This window comes from Vipera berus (genome assembly GCF_964194415.1).
Source record: "Vipera berus genome assembly, chromosome: 10".
NCBI lineage: Eukaryota > Metazoa > Chordata > Lepidosauria > Squamata > Viperidae > Vipera > Vipera berus.
This window is the reverse complement of record NC_138213.1, coordinates 1,017,329-1,038,968: the sequence shown is the minus strand read 5'-3', so window position 1 is coordinate 1,038,968 and position 21,640 is coordinate 1,017,329. Positions and strand designations below refer to the sequence as shown.

The window sequence follows — 21,640 nt, the reverse complement described above, 5'->3', positions numbered from 1 at the left end:
CTCATTAGTCCCATCTGCTGCTGCAAGCTGTGAGCATCACATCCTCTTTGTGGGCTTCCTAGAGACATTTGGAAGAGGGTTGGATAGACGGGCCTTTCCATTTGGATCAGATCTAATTTGGCAGCCTGGAGGACTGAAGCCTGGTCATTTTATATGCAAAGCGGGCGCTTACCTTGTACCATGGCCCATCCAAAGTTCAGTGTGTTTCCTAAGACCGAACTGCTCACGCAGGGGATCTGTTTCAGGATAGCTGCATTACCTGAATTTCCCTTCAACATGCAATTTATCATTGAACTCGACTAGTGTTTCGCCCTTCAAAAAGAATCCCCCGAGGCAGATAATTATCTCTGCTTCTCTGCCTTGAGGTGTTTTTTATGAAGGGCAAACCCCAAATGGAGTTCAGTGATAAACTGAACCTCGGGGATGTGCATTAGCGCTGCAGACAATTTGCACTCCAAGGTGTTCAGGTTAGATAGCAACCGCCCTGCCTCACCTCCTTCCATTGGAAGCCTCCCGGGAGGGGGAGGGGGAGGGGGAGGGGGAGGAGAGACCAAGAACATTGGGAAAGCCAGGAGCTTCAGCACCGGACAGCTCCTTCTGCAGTTGAGAGAGAGAGAGAGAGAGAGGCCAGTCCCTCCCTGTCGCGTCCCTTGAGCTTGGCAGAGGGGCAGCGCTCCTGCTTTCCTTGGCTTCTCTCTCTGGTGCAGACAGAGGCCCGAGCAGAGGTGTCCTAGCCCTCTTGGCTTTTTTTGACCATCCTCTGCAGACACCCCAAGACACGCGGCCTCTGTCCTTGTGGCCCTTGCCTGGCTGTTTCAGCCTTCCACATCGTCACTTGCTCTACTTTTCTCTCCAGATGTGTTTGGGCATTTTCTCCTTTCCTTTTGTAGAGGCATCTCCCTCTGTCCACTCCCCCACCCCCAGGGAGGTCTCTGGTCCTCAGCCAGGCCCCCGGCACCTCTTCGGTCCAGGTCCTGAGACCTGAGGGTACAGGGCAGCCTTTGGCTTGAGAGGCCAGGAGACGAGAGATTTAGAGAGAGATGTTTTGATTGTAGATGGTTAAACCTCTGCTTAAAATGCTTCTGTTTTCTGCAGCCGTTTCCCCCTCCTCCTCCTCCTCCTCCCCCCCTTTCCTCCAATCCCCCTTGGTGTTGTTACTGTGAAGGGAGATGAATAATTCATGGCCAGTGAATGCCTCGCTGGGCCTAATCACCACTTTAATTGGAGGTTTAGATCAGAGGTGGCTAATAGCTCCTAGAGAGGAGACTCCTTCGATTGTTGACAGCAAGAGTGTGGAGAGCTTGATTGTTGGCCTGTTTCAAGTCTCCCAGGACATTGCCATGCGTAACAGCATCCCGGTCCCCCGATACCAAAGGACACAGACCGCAGGGCCAATTAAATTTATCAGGGAAAGGCTGACAACTAACTTAAACAGAGGAGGAACTGGGCGACTAATAGGGTCACTCCTGGTGCTGACAGCTGCCTGTCTCGGGATGGTGGAGAGCCATTTGACAAATGTCCAAGAGCTCTTAACTCGCAGGGGCAGCAACGATTTCTTCCCGGTTCCGTGGTTAAATGCCAGAAGTAAAAAAGAAACAAAGGCTGCTTTTAAATTCTTTTAACTCTTGATGTGCTTTTGATTCCTCTTTGCTCCCCTCCCTATCTCCGCTTGCGTCACCAAGGAGCCAGACTGGACCCTCTCTTATCCAGGCAGGCTTAATTTTTAAATGTCACTCGGGCCCCCAAAGCAAGAATTATTGTCTTCACACAAAGACTTTTAATTGCACTGTCGTACTGGTATCACTATAATTAACATTGTCTGCCTTTCCCATTTCGAAGGCTTGTCTTTTTTGGGGGGGGTGGGGGGTGGGAGAGCAATAAGCCAGCTCTCTGTGAAGCTCCCTTTATATAGGTGTCTCTTTTGGCAACGTAGAAGCTGAGTGAAACGTCCGGGCTGTTTTTCCCCTGGGGTGGGGAGGGGAGGGATCTCCTGCCATAATTAAGTTGCTGTGCTGCCATTGGAGCAAAAACTACCGTTGCCAGTTAGCCACAAAAGCGTCGCCCATTGTTCCCTCCTCGTAATTGGCGCTGGAGGAATCGGGGTCGAAGCCCAGCGGTGTCCTCGGGTGCCGGGCGCTGGGGAGGGCATCCCCCGGCCACTGATTGGTGCAGCGCAATCCAGAGGATGAGGATGAACCCTTTCCTTCAGGCACATTTGCAGAAATGACCTGGGACTTGGTCACTCTCCACTCTCGCCTGCTGAGAGACCCCAGGGGTTGGTCTTCTGTGGGGCTTCCCCGTGGATTGTCTCTCCCCTGCGGCTCTTTTCATCGGCTTTCCCTCCCTTTTCCCTTTTCTCTTTCCCAGGATCAGTTGGGACGCCGCTGCCCGGAGTCAAGGTGCGCATCGCCAGCGGAAGCTGGACGAAGGACAGTTCTGCCTTCTGCATCCATGCTGAAGGGGACGAGATGGGCACAACGGTAATTCAGGGGGCCTGGAGAATCAGCGAGGGAGAAGGAGTAAGAAAGTGCCTTGAGGGCCAGTTGGCGCTTCTTTGCTGCTTGCCATGTTGCCCCGTCTTGCCACTGAGAGGGAAGAAAGGAACTGAACCAGGCACGCTTTGTGTGTTGAAGACACACCCACACACACACACACCCCTCAGCTCCATTTGGAGCCTTTCCAGTTCAGGTCATCTAGATAGAGTAGACCCCATGGCGTAGAGGGAAATTTTCACCATGTCTTGCTTTATACCAAAAAGCCGCAGTTGCCTTCTAACAATGCTCATTCTGCTTTGGTATTCTGTGCCTCTTGGTGCTCCGTTCTTTTTCCACCTGTGAGTGGTCAGAGGTCACCCTGGGCTGGCCCATGAATGTTCCTGCTACCCTGGCCAGGCGCTGATCCAATTATCCAGCCGATGCCCCTTTCCAGCAGGCTGTCCTGAGGGAACCTCCCCACTTCCTGCCCAAAGAGGTGTGTCTGAACAGGGCCCAGTAATCCTTCTATGGAGCAGGGCCACCATCCACTTTTGTTCCTGCCCTTTCACGTAAGACGCTGCCTGCTTTCCTGGGTCATTCTTGTTGTAGGAAGGGTCTGGAGCCCCCTGCCTTGGAGGCAGCATTTACTCCCACTTCCTTGCTCTCTGCCAGACCGACCTGGCTGGGGGCAAAATGGTCCTAATCTTTACTACATAAATCACTAACACTTTAAATGGGGCTTTTCACTATGCAGGTCTTCAAGGCAGCTTACATCCTGGAATAAAATTATTCATAATAATAATAATAAAGTCCACATTTGACTGAAAGCAAACAATCAAACATTATTCAGCGAGCAGAAATAAGAGAAGATTAAAGTAGCAATAGAGCTTACGGTATTATTCTAGCCGGCAGGGTGAGAGAATAAAATAGTTTTGATGTATTGCCTAAAAGAGAAGTCCGCTGGCTACATCTGCAGACGTTTGAGTTTGGGTGCTGCTGCAGAGAAGGTCCTCTGTTCTCAGTTGGTGAACCTACAAAAAGATTTTGGATGATAACCTTAACTTTATGACATATATAAAGGATAAAGTTGCTTAAAAATACATGATAGTAAGACTTTATACTATCTCAACACCTAAAATACAGTCTGCCTCCCAAATTAGTGATTGGATCCTCTGAACTATTTAGCCTTTGCTTCTGAAGTGCCTCAGTGCAATTTGCAAGATTCATGATCAATCCGTAGCTGGAGGTGAGAAGCCAGGCAGCAAAGGAGCCAGTGTCCTTTAGCAACCCCCCCCCCCAGTGCCCTGAACTAATGTTGCCAGAAATTACACACATATATTGGGAGGACTCATCCTAAAAGTGAATCAGATGTTGCAGTAGCGATCAGGCTGTCAGGTCTTCTCCTTGGCTCGCTTGCAGGGCACCCAGCAGTAGCCACAGGGGAGAATTCCTGGGAAGACCCTGGACTCCATTGGCCTCTGCCCCTCCCCCAAGTGTTGCACAGGGTTGTCCGAGGTGGGACCGAAGGAAACTTTGCTCCTCTTATACCTCACTGCTTCCCCTCCCCATCAGCTTGAAAGCAAAGAAGGAAGGAGGGTGGCGGTGCTCTTCTGCCTCCTCAGCCCTGCCGGCTTCATCTTACTTTGTTCATGGAGATGCATATTTCATAGGCTGTAGCTTCCCAGCTGGCAGGATCCTGCAATTCTTGGAGCATCACAACTATCGTCTATGTTGCTTGCCTCTTTTGAACACAGTCCCCTCCCTCAAGGGGAAGGGAAAATGCACTCAGTTTGGAGAGACAAACTCTGAGCCACTACAGGGAGGCATTCTCAGTAGATAGAGCTGGTAGTCCTGGATGCTTTCTGAGCTTGGCTGTTTGCTTGCGGACGATTCATTACACAGCTAGCAGCAGCAGCATCAGTGCTGTTTACTAATGATGTTACCTACTCGGGTAATGAAATGTCGGCAATCAACAAGCTCAGAGTGTCAAGGAATTCCACAGTTCAGCCCTGTCTTCTGCTGAAAGCTGGTTTTGCTCACTTGGTTGGTGGGACGCCTGGTTGTCCCACACGAAGTTCTACATGCAGGTTCCTTTCTACAGATGGTGGCCGTGGGAGGAGCCCTCTTCTCCTTCCGTGTCTTAGAGACACAACATGCTATTGCCAGCCTGAGTTAGCAACACCAGGCTTGAATCGAGCTGGCCTAAGATAAATTTCCATAGAGTCATTTCAGAGGTCATGAAGGGAGCCCAGCTAATTCTGGTCTTTGTTGGAAGTTCTCCTCTGAGGCCTTGTTGTGCATCCGGAAGACCCACTCAGAGGCCGTAAACGGCTTAACTATTTGTAAGCATGGAGTGTCACTGCAGGTGGCAACATTTCTGAATGATTTCTTATCACTCCAGCATTCCAGATGTAAATGTTGGGGTTGTTTTTTTTGTAAAATGCTTATTTGTTATGTTCCATAATAAGGGAAAATACTTATTTTGAGATTCTTCATGTGTTTTTGAAAAAATATGATTTAGTCATAACAAATCATTTCTAGCGCATCCCCCATGTACACAGGAAACTTAGGTTTGCAGGGATTTACAAACTGAACCATGTATTTGAAACCTTCTTCTGTTCTGCTGTCCTTCCCTTCAGCGTTTCTCCTTTCATTTCAAAAGATGAAGTTTTCCACACTGAAAAGTGAGCTGATTGCATTATTGCCAGGCTGCTTTATGAAAAGATACCATTGCAAAGCCAGATGCGAAATGTGGCTTTTGCAGATTACAGGCTGGGCTGGGGGTGACTTTTGCCCCTCCTCCTCCTCCTCATTCTCAGCGTGGTCTCCCCAAGGAGCCCCAAATCGGCCTCCTCTCTAGCGGGGGGGGCAGGGGGGGGATGAAGCTTCCCAGCCGCCTTCTGTGGCCCGGCTGCAGGACACACCGCTTGGAGCAGAGATACGCTGCTGCTGCTGCTGCTCCTCGCGTGGACAGGGAGCCGAGGGGAGAATTTTTAATTACAAGAGGGTCTGTGGGACCAGGTTGCCTAGGAGATGGGCAGTGCGCTGCTGAGCACTTTACTACCAGCGATAGGCAGCGATTAAAAGTTTATTGCTACCTGATGCCTGATTGGTGATGGGAGCTCTTTGCTCTCACGGAAGCACAGCTGCAACAGGCAGCGGGCAGTTGTCTAGACAAAAAGAATTGTGTCTTTTGGGAGAGGAAAGGAAAGAGAGAATGGATCTGCTTCGTTTTGGGGAACAAGAACAACTTCCCAGAAAGGCTTTCTGGATTTCCTAGAGCGGCTGGGCAGGACTGGCTTGAAGGCGAGCCAGTGGATTGTCCCAGGTAGTCCAGGCGGGCCAAGTCACCCGGCCTGGGCAGGAGGCTGGCTGGGGAGCTGTCCGAGCAGACCTGGTGGGATGAAGCCAGAAGTGGGCTATCAAAAACCCTTTTCCGCCACCCTTGAGAGAGAGCCGAGGCTTGCAGGCGCCACCCTCCCAGCCGAGAAGCAGTTGAAGGAACTCGGTGGGCAGAGCAAAAGGCGATAACTTAAAAAACGACAAAACGGGTAGAAGGAACAGAAACGGGATGTCCTGCCTAAGAGCTCAGCCAGAATCCTCCCCAATTCTTCGTGGTGGGATTTCTCTTCAAGAGGTCCTCACTCCACCTGACCTTTGCCCCCCCCACACACCCCCCTATGTTAGTGGCCATGACTGCGTCTTGTGCAATGAATGCCTTACCTTGACCCCCATCTCCACATTTATGAGCATTTCAGCCACACAGCTTTTGGACTTTGGGGTTGCAGGAGAGAAAATTCTTTGTCTCACTGTGGTCGAACGGCATGCAGGCCGGGCTGCAGCGCTCCCTCTTTCCGGATGTAGGTGGGGGGAGGTTGCTGGTGGGCATGGATAGAGCATCACTCAGAGAATGCGGTCTGACCAGTGTCATCTGGCAGGGTAAACCAGGAGGGGGCACCAATTAAGAGCTCCCCACTGTGGGTTTTTCCCCCCTCTCTGATTAAAAATTGTTTATTCAGATTTCTGATTTTTGTTAAGCAGATGGATTAATAAAAATGATTCATTTATGCAGATAGAACTAGCAGGAGTGATGGGTTGGTTTTTTTTCCTGCTTAACACCCCCTCTCCTCTGCCAAGAGGAAACTTCCTAGTCTTCCTTAAGTATCTTGATTCAGGTAATTATTTAATTGCAAATGTAAACCAGCAGCACAAACCCTTTGCATTTTTAACCAGTGCCGGGCAGCAGGGATGCTGGTGCTGCAGGAGGAGGAGGAGGAGGAGGAGGAGGAGGAAAAAAGTACGTCTTGAAAAACTAGATGTCATGGCTCTTCCTGCCTGCTGCCGCCGCCGCCGCCGCTGGTGATGGGAGAGGGGACAGCTGGGCTGTTTACAGCCAGGCCCCTCCAGCCAGATTAGCCGCCTTCCTTTGGGCTTCCTCTCCGCGGAGCATGTGGAGGCCACAAAAACCCTCCAGGCTGAACTGTCCTCTGAAGCACAGGGCCATGGGGGGGGGGGGGCTGTGGCCCATCACGCAGCCCCTGGGATTTCAGTGGGGAGCCCTTGGCTTGCCCCACACAACAGGGCCAGGTGCTCCTTCCTGCCCTTAAATTGGGAGGGGGGGGAGGAGGAGGGACCCTCCAGTTCTCCGCCTCAGCCTCATCCAGGAGGTTTTTCTGACAGCTGTTCTCGGGATTGATGGGTTGTTTATGGGATGGGTGGCCATATGCATTTATTAAATAAATTATTGATTGCAACATTGTTGAGCTGGGGGACAGTATTGTATTTCTTAGCTGAGGATGTAGCCCTTACGCACAGGGGAGGGGAATCTGCACCCTCCGTGATTCTTGGGACTCATTGGAAATTACCTGTAAAAGAACTTTTGAGCCGCTGGGGCTTGGGAGGGGAAGGGCTGGCCCCCCACCAAGACCACCTGCTAATAGAGAGGTAAAAAAACTGAAGCATTGAAAATAACCATTTTATAATCAGCTGGCTTTCTTCCCTGAGAGAATTTGTTGCAATCTTTTTTTATTTCCATGCACGGCAAATGTAATCTTATCTACCACACCGGCTGGCCTAGCTCAACTTGCCGGATCTGTTTTGCAGCAGAAAGCTATCAAGCGCCAGCCTTCCAGGGCACAAGCCTCTGTGTTAAAGTTGCTCAAACGCATTAAAGCAGCTAAAATGTGCATTAAAATGTGCCATTTGGAGAATAGGATAGCTGTACAATTAGCCATCTGACGCTGTCAGCAGCTGCTTGTAACTTAGATCCGGTGCATCAACGAAAGGATACCTTGGAGATTGGGGAGGAGAAAGGAGAGCCAGCAAGCTGGCTGCAGAGCCGGGCTTTGACTGAGGGAAAGGTGCAGGCTTTAGACTTAGGAAGGGGCCCTGTGGGGTGTGCTGGTTTGCCATAAGGGAAAGATTGCGTGCAAATATTTGCTGCAATGTGCAAAGTATCCAAGGGAGCAGAGCCACATGGGAACGAAATCCTCTTCTGATAACATCCCCATTATCTCTCTGTGTGTTTTGCTGACTCCAAGCCAGCAATGTGGCTGCGAACCCCTACAAGAGGGGGGTGCCCGCTGCCAGGGAGCCGTTCTCTAGATGGGCTGGGCCGGCACTGAGCTTGTGCCAGCATCCCAGCAGAGGCAACAAGGTCTTCGAAGCTCACCCAGTTTTTTCATTGATATGGGATGGGATGGAAATGGCTGCCCCTTCTCAGTGCCGCTGGCACCTCTGGCCCAGATTTTCAGGAGGAAACGTGACAGAGCCACGTTGCCTTGCTCAGCCCTGCCTTGCTAGGCAGCAGTTGGGATGAAGGTCCGAGGGGCAGAACTGGAGCCTGAATCTCGCTCTCATGCTGAGAACCGGGCCAGAGAAGTCTAGATCTTGTCTCTGTGGCCAGACAGGTGTTCCTTTTTCCATATCAGAATGCAGGTATCTAGGGTTTGTAGAGAGCCGCCTATTTTGGCAGGCCAGAGGCTTCTTCAGTACCATTATTGGGGGTGGGCTTTGAAGACCCCCGGGGCTGAGTGGGTAGATAACTGTTCTGTTTCCACAGGTGACTCCGGGCTTCGATGCCAAAGAAGGGGAGCTCTTTGTGAAAGGCCCGTCAGTGTTTCGGGAATATTGGAGCAGACCTGTTGAAACCAAGGAGGCCTTTACTCCCGATGGCTGGTTCAAGACAGGTACTTTGCTGGGGATAAGAATCTCAGGTTCTGGGTCTAGTTAAAACAGTGTTTGTGAACCTCGTGTGTGGACTTCCTCTCCCAGAATTCCCCAGCTTCTGGGAGTTCACGTCTGCAATCTTTAAGGGGCCAAGGCTGAGATGCACTGAGTTAAAAGGTGATGGAGACCCCCTTCCCCATTTGGAGACCCAAACGAGCCGCCAGCTGAGCCATTATTCAGCTAGACGTGCTGACCCTGTGTATTTATAGGGCTGCTGAGTGTAGGACGGGTGAAGAAAAAGCTCGAGGTTGCGGAAATAGGCTGGATTTGCACTTGCCCAGGACTTGGAAACAGTGCGGAGCTGTAGCTTGAAATTTTGATAAATGGTTGTGTGGATGGTGTTTCTAGTATGCAAATAGCACTTGACCCTAGTAACCAACTTAGCGTTTCAGTGATTTTGTCGCGACAGTCTGATTCCCACTCATTGTATGCTTAAGGCAGGGCCTGACTGAGCGCCTCATTTATCCTGGACCCAGCCATCAGTTGGTGATGCGCTCGAAAGGCTGAGCCCACCGGAGGAGGCCTCTCAGGTGCAGCTGCTTCTGCCCTGGTCCTGGCATTTTGCTCGCCCCACTCAGGGCTCATCGGTCACCGAAGGAGCCTGAATCGAGCCCGTTCAGGGCAGAGGAACAGAAGGGGCTTCACACCACCCCAGTGAACCATGGAAGTTGCTGCCATAATAGAACAGTGGTGACTTAGCCCAGGGGTCCCCAACCCACTCTTGGCCCATGGCCTGTTCGACCCCGGGCCACACGAGCAAGGGGCAAGCGTGCATGTGCTAAGCTCCACTCGTGCGAACGGAGGGTGTACACACACGCTGCTTGCACAGATCTCCATCCGTGTGTGCGCATGCCACTCACCACCTCCCCCGTTTCATCCCCCCCCCCCCGCCCCGGGCTACCAAGCTGGAAAGGTTGGGGACCGCTGACTTAGCTGCCTCGCTTTACAAAGCAGGAAACACAGTTGTGAACGAGAGGAAGGCGGTCAGTGCTGCAAGTTGCGACTGTGAGAATGTGTCTCTTGGCACCTGCTGCTGGGGTTTGACGGCCGCTCTGCTTCTCCAGGGCTTCTGAAGGGCTGCAGTGGGAAAGCAGAGCAGGCCTTGCTTCAGAATAAGAGAGTCGGAAGGGACCTTGGAGGTCCTCCAGTCCCACCCCCTGCTCAGGCAGGAAGCGCTATACCATTTCAGAGCAACGGCTGTCCAGTCTCTTCTTAAAACTTCCAGTGTCGGAGCATCCACAACGTCTGGAGGCAGGTTGTTCCGCTGGTTAATTGTTCCACCAGCTCCGCTTGTATCTTCAGCCCCACCGAAGAAAGAGGCCAGCAAGGGGACCTTGGGATGGCACACGACCTGTTAGAATCACGTCTGGCTGCTTAAGCCTGTTGACCCCGGCGTCCTCTTTGCCTTCCTCCCAACCACGGCAGGCTGTTTGGATTGGCAAGTTGGTCCGCAAGGGACGCGTGTCCTCCCTTTGTTCAGCCTGGGCGTCATTAATCTTGCGAGTGGCGCTTGGGTGCCTGTTTAATTCCATTCCCGTCCATCAGCCTCTTCCCATCTCCGCCAGTGCCGGCCTGGGCAGAGGGGGGATCCCTGTCAGCGCAGCGTCTGCCTTAATGGCACCAGCTGCCCAAGAGGCTCACGCAACGGTTCCAGTTGGCCTCCGCAGTCGCTGGCTGAGGGGTCTTCCCATCCATCACCCCGGAGGGAATAAGGACACGATCAGACGATTGGCGTTGGGGTGAGGTCTGCCAAAGAGTGTGCGGGAATGTTCTGAAACCCTCAATCGCCACGTGCTGTTTCGCATCAGCCCTTCTTAAGCTGGCTTGCTGTCGCTCTCTCTAGCGACTTTTTACTTGTATTTACTCATTTTGATATTATCATTAGCGGTACTAATAACTTAAAAATAGCTGCAGCTGAGCAGGTCTTGCTGCAGTGCCAGGAAGGGTGGCAGGCAACTCAGAGTTACAGGCAATCCTGTGGTTTTTTCCCCCCAAAATATATTTTTCAGAGTTGATCTTCTTGATAAATATTTCAGATGCAAAGGAATAGCATGCATTAATTATTGTAAAGAGATGTCTTTAGAAGAAAATGATTTTGAAATTCAGTTTAATTTCATTGTAATCTGCCACAAACAGGAAAGGAGTATATGTGTTTAATTGGCTCTTGGGGGGGGGGGGGGGTACAGCCTGGAAGATGGCTTGCCTTTGTCACAGGCCATTAGTGATACAGGCTGCATAATGAGAAACTACAATCAGCTCACAGCTGCCGGCTCCTACGGGAGAGAAGGATATTAAATGGAAATCAGTATAAATTAAGCTTAACCCTTTCGCCCGCTGGAGCTCCCTTCTGAGTTAGATGTGGGGTGGGGGAGGGGATGAAAAAGGATTCCTCCTTTAGACTGGGGGCAAATGGAAGGCTGGCCCAGATTTCCCCCAGGCAACACACCGAGATGGGAAGGGAGAGAAACGGCATTTTGATTGCTCTCCTCCAGTCTCCTCGTTACCACTCTCAACATTTTTCTTCCTCTGGGGTTTTTTGTTTGGATCCTCTGAAAAGATTAGACAAACATCCCTCCTTCACCAGTGATGCCATTCGACCCAAGAGGGAAATGCACATCTCAGACCACACAATTTTGCCTCCTCTGCACTCATGTGCGGACACTTTCTTTCTCTCCCCCCTTCCCATCCCCCTCCGTCTCCGAGACGAGGCCAGATTGTCCAGGTCAGGCTGTTGGTCACTGCCGTCCAGAAACTCAGCCCACGTTCAGTGACCACGGAAGCTTCACAGACGCCCGCTAGCTAGATACGTTGTTCATTGCAAAGAGGAAAGTAAGAAGAAATATGTGCTAGAAGTTTCAATCACAATTTGATTGATAGATCAGCTTTCTCCTCCCGCTGGTCTGTGGACTTTGTGACGTTCTTTTTTTCAGTCTTCAGCATCAGAGATGCCTGCTCCATGTTTACAGAATCTGTCTGTCTGATCTGGGAATCTCTTGAGTCCTGGTTTGCCAGCTTCAAACTACCACTACACAGATTTGGATTGCAATCCCCAACACAACCTCTAGAGGGCAGAAAGAAAACAGAGAAATTTCTGACTTGTCCCTGCCATCTAGTGGCCCCTGGGAGTAAGGCTGCTCCTTGGCTCGGTCATGACCCTACCAAGTAGCCTTTTCACACACACACACACACACACACACACACACACACACACACACACACAAATAGAGAGGTTCTCTAGGGAATTTTGTACTGCCATGTGCAGTCAGGTGTCTCAGAGAAATTCCTACTCCTGAATGTATCTTTATGAGTGCAGCCAAATGATGCTACTAAGTAAGTTTCAAAGGCTGCATCTTAATGAGTCAATTACTGTCCCAGCATTCCTGCAGAATGCAAATGGTTAGAGCTATGGCAAGGGCATTTATTGACGGAGCTCTGCTGGGGTTAGAGAGAACAGCCTGGATAGCCCCGGGTGCCTCAGCATTCGAACGAAGAAGGAGGGGGGGTCCTGGCATCCCTGGACCCCGATTGGTTGGGAGAGTCTGGAAGGGGAGAAGCCCTGCACTGCTTCGTTACCAGCAGGAGCCGATCCGAGGGATCTCGTGGCTCTTCAGGGTGCTTCTGTGGTGGGAAATCCCACCCATCCTCCTCCTATGCCGTCTCAAATCTTAAATCATCGTAAAATGAGGGCACCAACAGGATGTGGTGTTCCACCAGCAGGAATCGCCCACATTCGTGCAGAACAGATAGTCGCAGGTTACTCAGGCAAGTAAGCCAAGCCACAGATAACTGTTTTTGTGGGTAGTTTTCTTGATAGGTTGCCTAAATAACCAGACTGCTAAGAAACGGGGCGAAAAGCCAACGGTCCTTGCAAAGTAATTTCAGGTCCATCTTTGGAGAAATAAGCATTTGTGGCTTCAGTGTTCTTTCAAGATCCAGGGTGGTGGGTGGGTTTTCCTGCTTCAACTCAGTGAATTCTGCCACTTAAAACGTTTCTCCCAATTCCGTCGGAGGGTGGGCTTTCCCAGAACCATCCCTGAATCCTCCCTGCTGGGCCAAGAATTTCTCAGCAGGAAAACTCTGGCTAAGTGGCCCAGAGAAGCAAGACGACAGAGCCGCAATCCCCCCGTGGGAAGGGCGACGCCACTGGCGCTGCTAAGGCGTCCAGGGACTACGACCAGGGAGTGTTTGGAGAGATTTATTTTCAATTACAGGTTGAAGCAGAGGCATGAAACAGTACTGGCTCTGAAAGTGGAGCATAAATCCTCAGAGCAAATCCATGTATATCAGCTCCATATAATAAGATTTTATTGATTGCTATATTGTCAGAATAAAACTCCCCTAATGCCTGCGTCAGGGCTTGGAAGATCAAAGCCTCCTTTGGCAAGAGAATCTGATTCAGGAATCAATGTGCTTTGATTAATATGTCATTAAAAAAGTCGAGTTATTTAACTTCCTTGATGGAGGCTTTAAAAGGCTCTTTTCTTTCCACATGCAGCACAACAAGACGGCTGCCAGCATGGCTCTTTCTAGAGAACGACCAAATTCTGCTCCTTTTGCTTTCAGAGGCCCCTGTCTGGAAGCAGGTGGTCCCTTCCTGGAAGGGGCAGCCACTTAGGAACACTTGCAGTGGCTTTCCAGCATATATGCATGCCGGAGTGCGGATGCCTCGCTTCCAGCGGGAGGTGTACAAATCTATGAGTCTCCAGGGACCACGCAAACCATAAAATGGACTTTCCGGCAGGAGGTTAAGAAGCTGCTCGATGCTTCTTTCAAAGGGTCTTCTCCTGGGTCATCCACTCTCTGCCTTGCTCAGGAGCTGCAGTGCAACTTAAAAAGCAGGTCAGGGGAACTGCCGGCACTGCTCAGCACTCCTTGAAAGGGTTGCTGCCTCTTCCTTCTGCCGTGGAAAGTCCACGAAGAGAATCAGACCAGGTAAATCTCTATGGAGAGGCGGGCGCAACTCCCCGAACCCGCCCCGGCTTTTCCCCGGGGGCTCTTAGACGCAGGGCACAGAGGGGCCTCTTTAACCCACTCGGACCCAGGCGCCCTGGCACATCGCTGCCGCTGACTCTGCTGGCAACGCCTGATGCGACTTAGGGAGAGCGAGAACCCCTTTGCCGGCCCTTGGATCCCAGCCGCTGCACAGATGGCTCGGCGTGGTGCCCTCGCTGAGAATTGGCAGTAGCCTTCCCTGGCACCGTCCCAGCTTCGGGAGAGGAGCAGGTGTTTCCCCCTCTGAGGCGGGCATTTGTTTCCCTTTGTGGGCGTTCACACCTGAGGTGGAAATGACTCGGGCTTGTTCAATGCGAGTTATAAATAGAAATGGGCCTAATTAAAATCCTAGCATGCATTTTTTCTTGTTTGTTTACACCCTCTCTCCCAGCTGTAAATTTGATTAATACTATTTTTGTTCCTTAAAATTATTGCTTAATGATGTTCTCCTGCAAATGTTGCCTGTCACTTACCAGCAGGGCGAGTCCAGCACAAGAGGGGCCCAATCCCAGAGCAACCTCTTGGGGACGGCCGGATCCGTCTGAATGTCCGCGGAGGTTCTCCGTCATCCAGGTCAGGGTTGTCCCAGAAAGGCAGCTGGACTTCCTCGGTTTTATCCTCTGAAAATAGCCCACTCCTCATCCAAGAAGCTTCTTCCGTTTTCAAGGAAAAAAAACCAAGGAACTCCAGTTGCATTTTTGAAAGCACCTTTGGGACATCAGATCCATCTCCAACCCAGAGCGAGGCTGGAGGAGCCCCAGTCCGACTCCCCTGAACGCCCTTCAGGGCTTGCGCACCTGCGTCTCCTGGCCCTGATTGCCCCAGGCCAATGTGGAAATGCCAGCGAGAGGCTGGGGACCCTCTGCCTCTCTGGGAACTTCGCCTTTGCCTTCAGGTCGCCCTGCGGAAACAGGAGGAGACTGAGGGGAACAGCTGGATTGAAGCCCCTAATTTCCCCCGTTTCCTAGCCCGTCAGAAGCTCTGGCACAAAGCAAGGTAATCTCGTTTGCCAGCCAGACTTTGATGCACCAGCGGATGCAGGCTTGGCTTTGGATGAGGCGATATTTACTCTCCCAAGAGGCAGCCGGGCCCCTCTTTTCTCGCAGTTCCTCCTTCCTGCCCTTTGCTTGCCCCGTGGGGTTCCCTTCCTGCCTTGCATTTTGTTGTCCCACCCTGAATGTGCACACCAGAGGCACACAGCCGGCTCTGAGGGGGTCTCTGCTCAGCCGCAGAGCTCCTTTCTTCTATTGGGGCAGAAATGAGAAGGGGATGAGGGTGGTGGGGACAGCAAGTGGCAAGAATTCCCTTGCAATGAGCTTAATGCCGGCTTCCTTTCCTCCCCGGCCACCAGCATCTGGAAGGAATGCCTTGGTTTTTCAGTCTCCATCCGAGGCCTCCTAAGTCCTTCCCCCTTTTATTTAACATGGTTTGCCCAGGGAGCTAGCTGGTAAAGCCATGGTTTTGGTTTTGTTTTTTTTAAATAGCTGGACCTGTAAGACTCCCAATTTCCTCCCCCCCACAGCCCCCCCCCGCTGTGTAATCCAGGGCAGATAACATCCTGGGGAGTGATGGCTCTTTGCTCTCCAGAGGACCCTCCCCTGGGTATCTGAGGGCATATTGACTCTGAGCCGCGAGTGGGAGCGGGAGGGGAAGGGGGGAGGCTGGCAGCCCCCTTGCTTAGAGACCCTCCACCAGACAAGCCTCCCCACTGTGTTGGCCACTGCCGGAGCCTCCAGACGTCCTCCTGTTGCCGCCTCAGTGGATTATTTAATCATCTTCTTCAGAAGACCCCAGGAAGGTTCCCCCCCCCCCCGGAAAGGGGGCAGGCGGGCTGTTGCTGGCTTTTGCCTGGTGTGTAATTGATCCCGGAGCTGTTCTGCAAAGGAGGGGCGCAGAGCGTGCGTGGTTCTTCCAATTACTTACAGCTCGGATTCAGCCTCTCAAGCTGCCGAGAGGCAGAGTGGGTCTTTTCCCTTCCCTTCTGGCCATCTGCAGCGCTGCCTATAAATGCTAAGGGGAGGGGAGGGAAGGGGAGAGACTCCCCCTTTCCAGTGACCCCCTTGCTTCTTTGCAGCAGCTCCGCTGGGCTCTTCTGGTGCCAGGCTGGGAGAGGCTCGGGGTGGGCGCTGGGTGCTTGCAGGATGTCCTGCCCAGAGGTCTTTGGCCTCCGACGGCAGGCTCTGCGCAGCACACGGGCCCCGGAGGGCTGGTTCCTGGCCAGAAGGCAAGGGGTGGGTGGGCTGGGCTGGATCTGCTCCAGCAGGCTTGCACCATCCACTTCTCTCCAAGGAAAAGTGGGGTGCCAGTACCCATATCCAGCAGAAGGCTTTGCGTGTCTGTGCTTGTGTCTGTCTGTGTTTGTGTGTGCGTATCGGTTCACCACTGCAGCTGTTGTCTTCTTCCCTTCATTCCTTTGGCCCTTTAATCCAGGGGTCTTCAAACTTGGCCCTTTTATTTATTTTATTTATTTATTTAATTCCATTTATATCCCGCCCTTCTCCGAAGACTCAGGGCGGCTTACAAGCTTAGCAGTAGCCTTCATTCTATGTATATGCCTGCTTATTAGGGCTTTCACACACACCCCAAGCGGCATTATTACAAAGTCAGCTTAATTGCCCCCAACAATCTGGGTCCTTATGACTTGTGGACTTCAACTCCCAGAATTCCTCAGCCAGAATTCCACAAGTCACAAAAGGGCCAGGTTTGAAGACCCCTGCCCTCCATCTTTAGTGATCCTCCAGGGCTCTGGGGGCACTTGGAACAGGATGGTCTGGACAAGTTGGGGCTCCTCTCTGGGGACACTTGAGGGTGGGCTTCTGTCTCCTTGACTTTGGCAAGGGACTGAATTGGGAGCCCCCTCTCCACAAGACCATTCTCTGCTCCAGCCCCCCCTTTCCCCCGGTGTGTTATAAACACATTCCCCCAGTCCATCCAGCTCTCTGTATCAATCTTGTTTAATAGACTGGAAAGCTTAATGCGCAGTGGCGGGTCACGGGGAGCATCGGGGTGATAGATTGTGCCTTCCTGGAGTCGGGCACCGTTGATGTATAATGAAATATTTATGATTTATTCCAGCTAATAAACTGGAATGAAGTATGTGATATATGTGAGCAGATGGGGAACTATCGATGCAGTTTTCGTTTGGGGAGTGTGGGGAGGTTTATGTCCATAACACACACACACACCACAACCCTCCAATGCCGTAAACTCTACCTTTCGCCTGTCTGCGGTGGGGACAGCCATTTCCCCCACCCCTCATTAATCTCCCTCCCTCTAATTGTTTGCCATCCTTTCCCGCCCCCACCTTCGCACTTCCAGCACCTGTTTTCCACAAATGAAAATCTCCCTTTCGAGAGAAAGCCATTTATTTGCTCTGTGGGGTTTGGGGAACCCGGCATGTGGATGGCCGGGAAAATTTCCTGGGATTTGGTCAGATTTAGCAGGAAAAAGATCTGAAAAATATTTCCTCCTGGAGCTCCAAGGTGATTGAGCGACACCCTCTTCCCTTGTCGTGTTGTTGGTCATCCAGAAAAGGTTGGATTAAATGGGCCCACCTGCTATTTTGCTTCTGCTTGAGGTTTTTAGGCCTATGTTCTGCACCCCTCGGGTGGCATCTGGCCAGCTTCATCAGCTGCTCGCTGCCAGTTCTTTGTCGTTCCCCAATCGATGAAGCCCCAAGAGTTGTCACAGCTGTGGCTTGCTTCAGAGAAGAGCTTCTAAGGGGTCTTCCATGCCAGAATATTCCTCTCTGGGGGTGGGGGGCTTCTGCCAGGGAACATACCCTTGTCAAAGGGAGGAGAGGTCCTGGGTGGAAGCAGCCTTTGGTCCTTCAAAGCAAGGAGAGCCGAAAAGGACCGACCGGCGTCCGGCTTCCATCTCAGCAGGAGCCCCCAAAGGACGGTGCTCGGGAGGAGAGCAGTTCTGTGGCTGAGGGAGGGATGGCGGAGCGGCTGTCTGCTCTGGCCTTTGTGTCCCCTCACTGCGGCATTCTCAGCCCATCAAGCGAGGCAGGAAGCCTTCCAGAGAAGGGCATTCCAATCCCCAGGGCGCCTCCCATTTTCCCTAAAGTGCAGCAGCAGCTGTGTAGATTGCACTCCATCCTTGGGTGTGAGCCCGTAATTATACCCGCAAAAACAGGAAGCAGGACTGAAGCAGGAAGCCCCCAGCCCATCGCTCTGATGGCCGCAAAGCCCCCACCCTGTTTGGATCCCAAGAGCCAAGCAGGCTGACCTGGAGGAGAAGGGAAGCCTGCACAAATGCATGGGAGGAGATGGCCACTGAGGCAGGGGCTGCCCTTGAGGCAGGATTAAGGCCAGCCAGGAGGGCCTCTACATCATCGGAGCTCTACGTCTGGCAAGGACGCCTTGGCTCTGGCGCCCGGCTTCTGAGAGGCAGCAGGCTGTTCCTCGGCCCCGTCCCAAGAAGCTGTGCCCACCGCAGCCCTCTGCTTTTCTTTTCCAGGTGATACCGCTGTGTATCAGGAGGGCACCTACTGGATCAGGGGACGCACCTCGGTGGACATCATCAAAAGCGGAGGTTACAAGATCAGCGCCCTGGAAGTCGAGCGCCACCTGCTGGCCCACCCTAATATTGCAGGTGCTGTCTGCGCTCTGCCATTTTGCTGTTGATTAATGAAGTGCTAATTATGTACATGGCATTTTACCAAGAAGCTGCAAAATTTGGTTTTCTTTCTATTGGTGCATTCTCCAGGACAAAAAGGTGAAGTGCTCTCTTTCAAAAACCATGAAGCAAAAGATCATAAAGTTAAATAAAGACTGGACAGATGAATGTACAAGTTAAGGCAAATGAAATCAGCTCCAGCCATCTGCCGCCTGTCCCTAAGATTAGTTTAACCAACTAAATGAATAATTTGAAGTCAATAATTTGAAGTTTGCGAGTCAAAGATCTCTTGTAGAAAGAGCTGCTCCTGCCCTTTTCCCAACATGCTTGTTCTCCACCCTCTTTTCCTGCAGATGTTGCCGTGATCGGTGCCCCAGATGTTGTCTGGGGCCAGAAGGTCAGCGCTGTGGTAGAACTCCACAAGGGCCAGGATTTGTCTCTCCAGACCCTCAAGAAATGGGCAAGGTAAGTTGGGGCGCCAGAAGCAGGAGCCGGAGGACTCCGAGTCAGTCGACCAGCTCTTTCCATTGTCTCTCCTGATCCACCTGCCTCTTCTTTTCTTTGAGCCTGCACCGGAGGGCTGGTGCGTCCCGGGGGGGAGTGGGGAGTTGCTGCCGCCTCTTTGTTAACCAACAGGCTCTTCTGCGCCCAGGGAGACCATGCCAGCTTACACCATCCCTTCCGAGCTGCTCCTGGTGGAGGAAGTTCCACGGAACCAAATGGGCAAGGTGGATAAGAAGCAGCTCCTCAAACAATTCTACGGCACGTTGTGAAAGCCTCTGCCTGTGGAAGAAGCATCTCTGTGGCCGAAGAGCAGGGCTGGACACTACTTTCAAAAATGCATCCGGTCCTTGCGGGTTGACTTGCCTTTAGTTCATCATCTGGAAGACTGAACGGGACCTGTGGCTTATTAGCGGCTTATCAGGCTTTGCACGGGCAGAAAGTTCGGCCTACCTAAAACACCAGCTCTGCTGGGGGGGGGGGAGAGGTCCTGGCGTGGCCTGTGGCCCTGCGGGAGGTGTTTGGACAGAAGCCACGGCCTTCCTGGGCAGGGCCTTCCCTTGGCTCAGCCGAAATGCAAAAGGGCCACGAATATCATCTGAGCACAGGCAGGTCCCTCCTCCTCCTTTGGTGCTCTTACAAAAGATGGGGAAACAGGCCTGGTGCTTTTCTTCCCTCTGACGAGCGGAAAATCCCTCAGCCAAATGCACCTGTGGAGCCAAGGAGTCCGATGTGGAGTTGTGCATGTCAAGAAGACAAGTTGGTCAAAACTGAATTCATGTCCGTTCACGTCATCTCACCCCACTTCCATGCTGTTTCTGCACAACTCTGGCTTTTAAAAAATCCATATTAAATTTATATTTAACTTCTATTCTTGAACGTATTTCTCAATAAGTATTTCTGAGCATCTTCACTCCTGTGGTTCTCATTCTGTACTTTGGAGCCAAAAGGTTGCATCAGAACATCCCGGGAATCTGAAGAATGCCTCAGCTGCAAACATTCCTCCGTCCAGGAAAAACCGTCTACTTGAACTAAATCTGTGCTCCTGCTTATCCAAGGCCGAGGGAGAGAAGCACGTCTGCATAGCAGGTGCTGTTTCTTCTCAGATATTTGCAGTTGGGAATAGGAAGAACCCCACTAATTTGCCAAACTGGGATGTGGATTCTTAAAACGAGGCTGGGCCCCTTTTTGCTGAAAAAGGCTCCTCACCCTGAGAAAGGCTGCTTCGGTCCTTAAGCAAAATCATCCCTTTGGAGAAGTTTGTGGGTTCTTTTCCAGCTGTTTTCCTTCCGCTTTCCGGGTGTTGCCGGATCGGGCACTCTGGCAGTCCTGCTTTCCCGGCCAAGGGACCTTCCCAAAGGCTCGTGGAGCAGCTTTGCTGCCAAGGGGGCGATTCCGAGGGTCAAGAGAGGCCTCCTCCACAGGGACTTGGGCTCCGTTTCCCACTTGGCATCAACCGCTGTGGCCCTGGTCCCCCTTTCCTTGGGTGTGGCTGGTGCCAGGGAAGACACTGCTGCTTTCACACGAGCTGGCACATTCATTCGGTATCCTGGGTTGGCCTCCTCCATGGCTTCTGCCCTCCAGCGTTTTTCTGTTTTTCTTCACCACGTTCTCTTTTTCCGAAGAATTTCCCCTGCCCCCCCCCCCCCAATGCATGGGACACACTCAATTTTTATTGCGTAGTAAAAAGAGGCCTTCATTAGAGGAATGTAATCTCAGCACAAGGACAGTTAATAACCCTCCGTAAATTGCGAATTGCGATCTGTCCTTTTGCATGGTTCAGCACCCCCTCCTCCTGTTTGGCTACAGATGCAGCCATGTGGAAGGAAGGAACAAATAAAGGCCAGCCGTCCTTAACAATGCAGGCACAACATTTCTCTCTCTCTCTCTCTCTCTCTCTCTCTCTCTCTCTCTCTCTCTCTCTCTCTCTCTCTCTCTCTCTCTCTCTCTCTCTCTCTCTCTCTCTCTCTCTCTCTCTCTCTCTCTCTCTCTCTCTCTCTCTCTCTCTCTCTCTCTCTCTCCCTCTCCCTCTCCCTCTCCCTCTCCCTCTCCCTCTCCCTCTCCCTCCCTCTCCCTCCCTTCCTCAGAGGCGGCTTCCCAGAAAGAATCCTCTGATCCTGGGGCCTTCCCAGCCAACTGTGGATGGTTGGATGCCACCCTTTGAACTCTGCTGGCCAGGATGACCGGGAGCACCCCACAAGTGGTAGCAGAAGACGTCTGGGCTGCGTCTTGCACGCATTGCAAGAGGCAATGGCAGTTCCAAAAAACATTTAAAAATAAAAATTCCCAGGATGCCTATTTTTGGAAAATTGAGGTGGAAGGGAAGCCCCACCTCTGTTGTCAAGCTCAGTTGGCCCCCCTCTTCTTGCTCCTGCATCCTTCCTCCTAACACCCTACAGGTGTCCTGAAGGCAGGCAAGGAATTGTGGAAGTTGGGGTCTGGGGAACACGAGGGTAAGAAGGTTTACTTGTGAAAACAGGGGAGGAATTCAAGATCTCTCCTCCCCCCCAAATCATCCAGGGGGGAGGCAGATGGCAGGAAGAAGGCTTGCATGCCGTCCCCCCACCCTGTGGGAAGGATGGAGGCATCCCCTTTGTTAAAACATTAGCACACAGTAAATTTTTTCACTTACCCTATAGATCAATATCAAATTATCATGTCTCACATTCATAACTCTTAAGCAAGCCACAATGGGGGGAGACAAGGTCACGGGAGAATAAATAGCAGCCCGCACACTCCCCGATCCATCACTCCCGACAAGCCCCTGCTCTTCAGCACCGCCCACTGACAGCGCCATTAATAAAACTCCGCCAGGGCCCGATCGA

General features: G+C 52.0%; 1 protein-coding gene across 5 annotated transcripts in view; it reads left to right on the top strand.

Moving 5' to 3' along the window:
• ACSF3 (acyl-CoA synthetase family member 3) overlaps nucleotides 1-19,686 on the top strand; it is a 33,400-nt gene extending 13,714 nt beyond the window's left edge. For 3 of the 5 annotated variants that reach the window (XM_081335848.1, XM_081335847.1, XM_081335849.1), the window contains exons 6-10: nucleotides 2,368-2,480; nucleotides 8,536-8,662; nucleotides 18,156-18,290; nucleotides 18,668-18,779; nucleotides 18,967-19,686. In XM_081335848.1, the coding sequence (XP_081191974.1) occupies nucleotides 2,368-2,480; nucleotides 8,536-8,662; nucleotides 18,156-18,290; nucleotides 18,668-18,779; nucleotides 18,967-19,087 (608 nt within the window). In that variant the 3' untranslated portion in view covers nucleotides 19,088-19,686. Of the gene's footprint in view, nucleotides 1-2,367; nucleotides 2,481-8,535; nucleotides 8,663-18,155; nucleotides 18,291-18,667 lie in introns of all 5 variants that reach the window. The other 2 variants (XR_014027492.1, XM_081335850.1) reach the window with 2 other exon arrangements.
• Nucleotides 19,687-21,640: the final 1,954 nt, after the last annotated feature.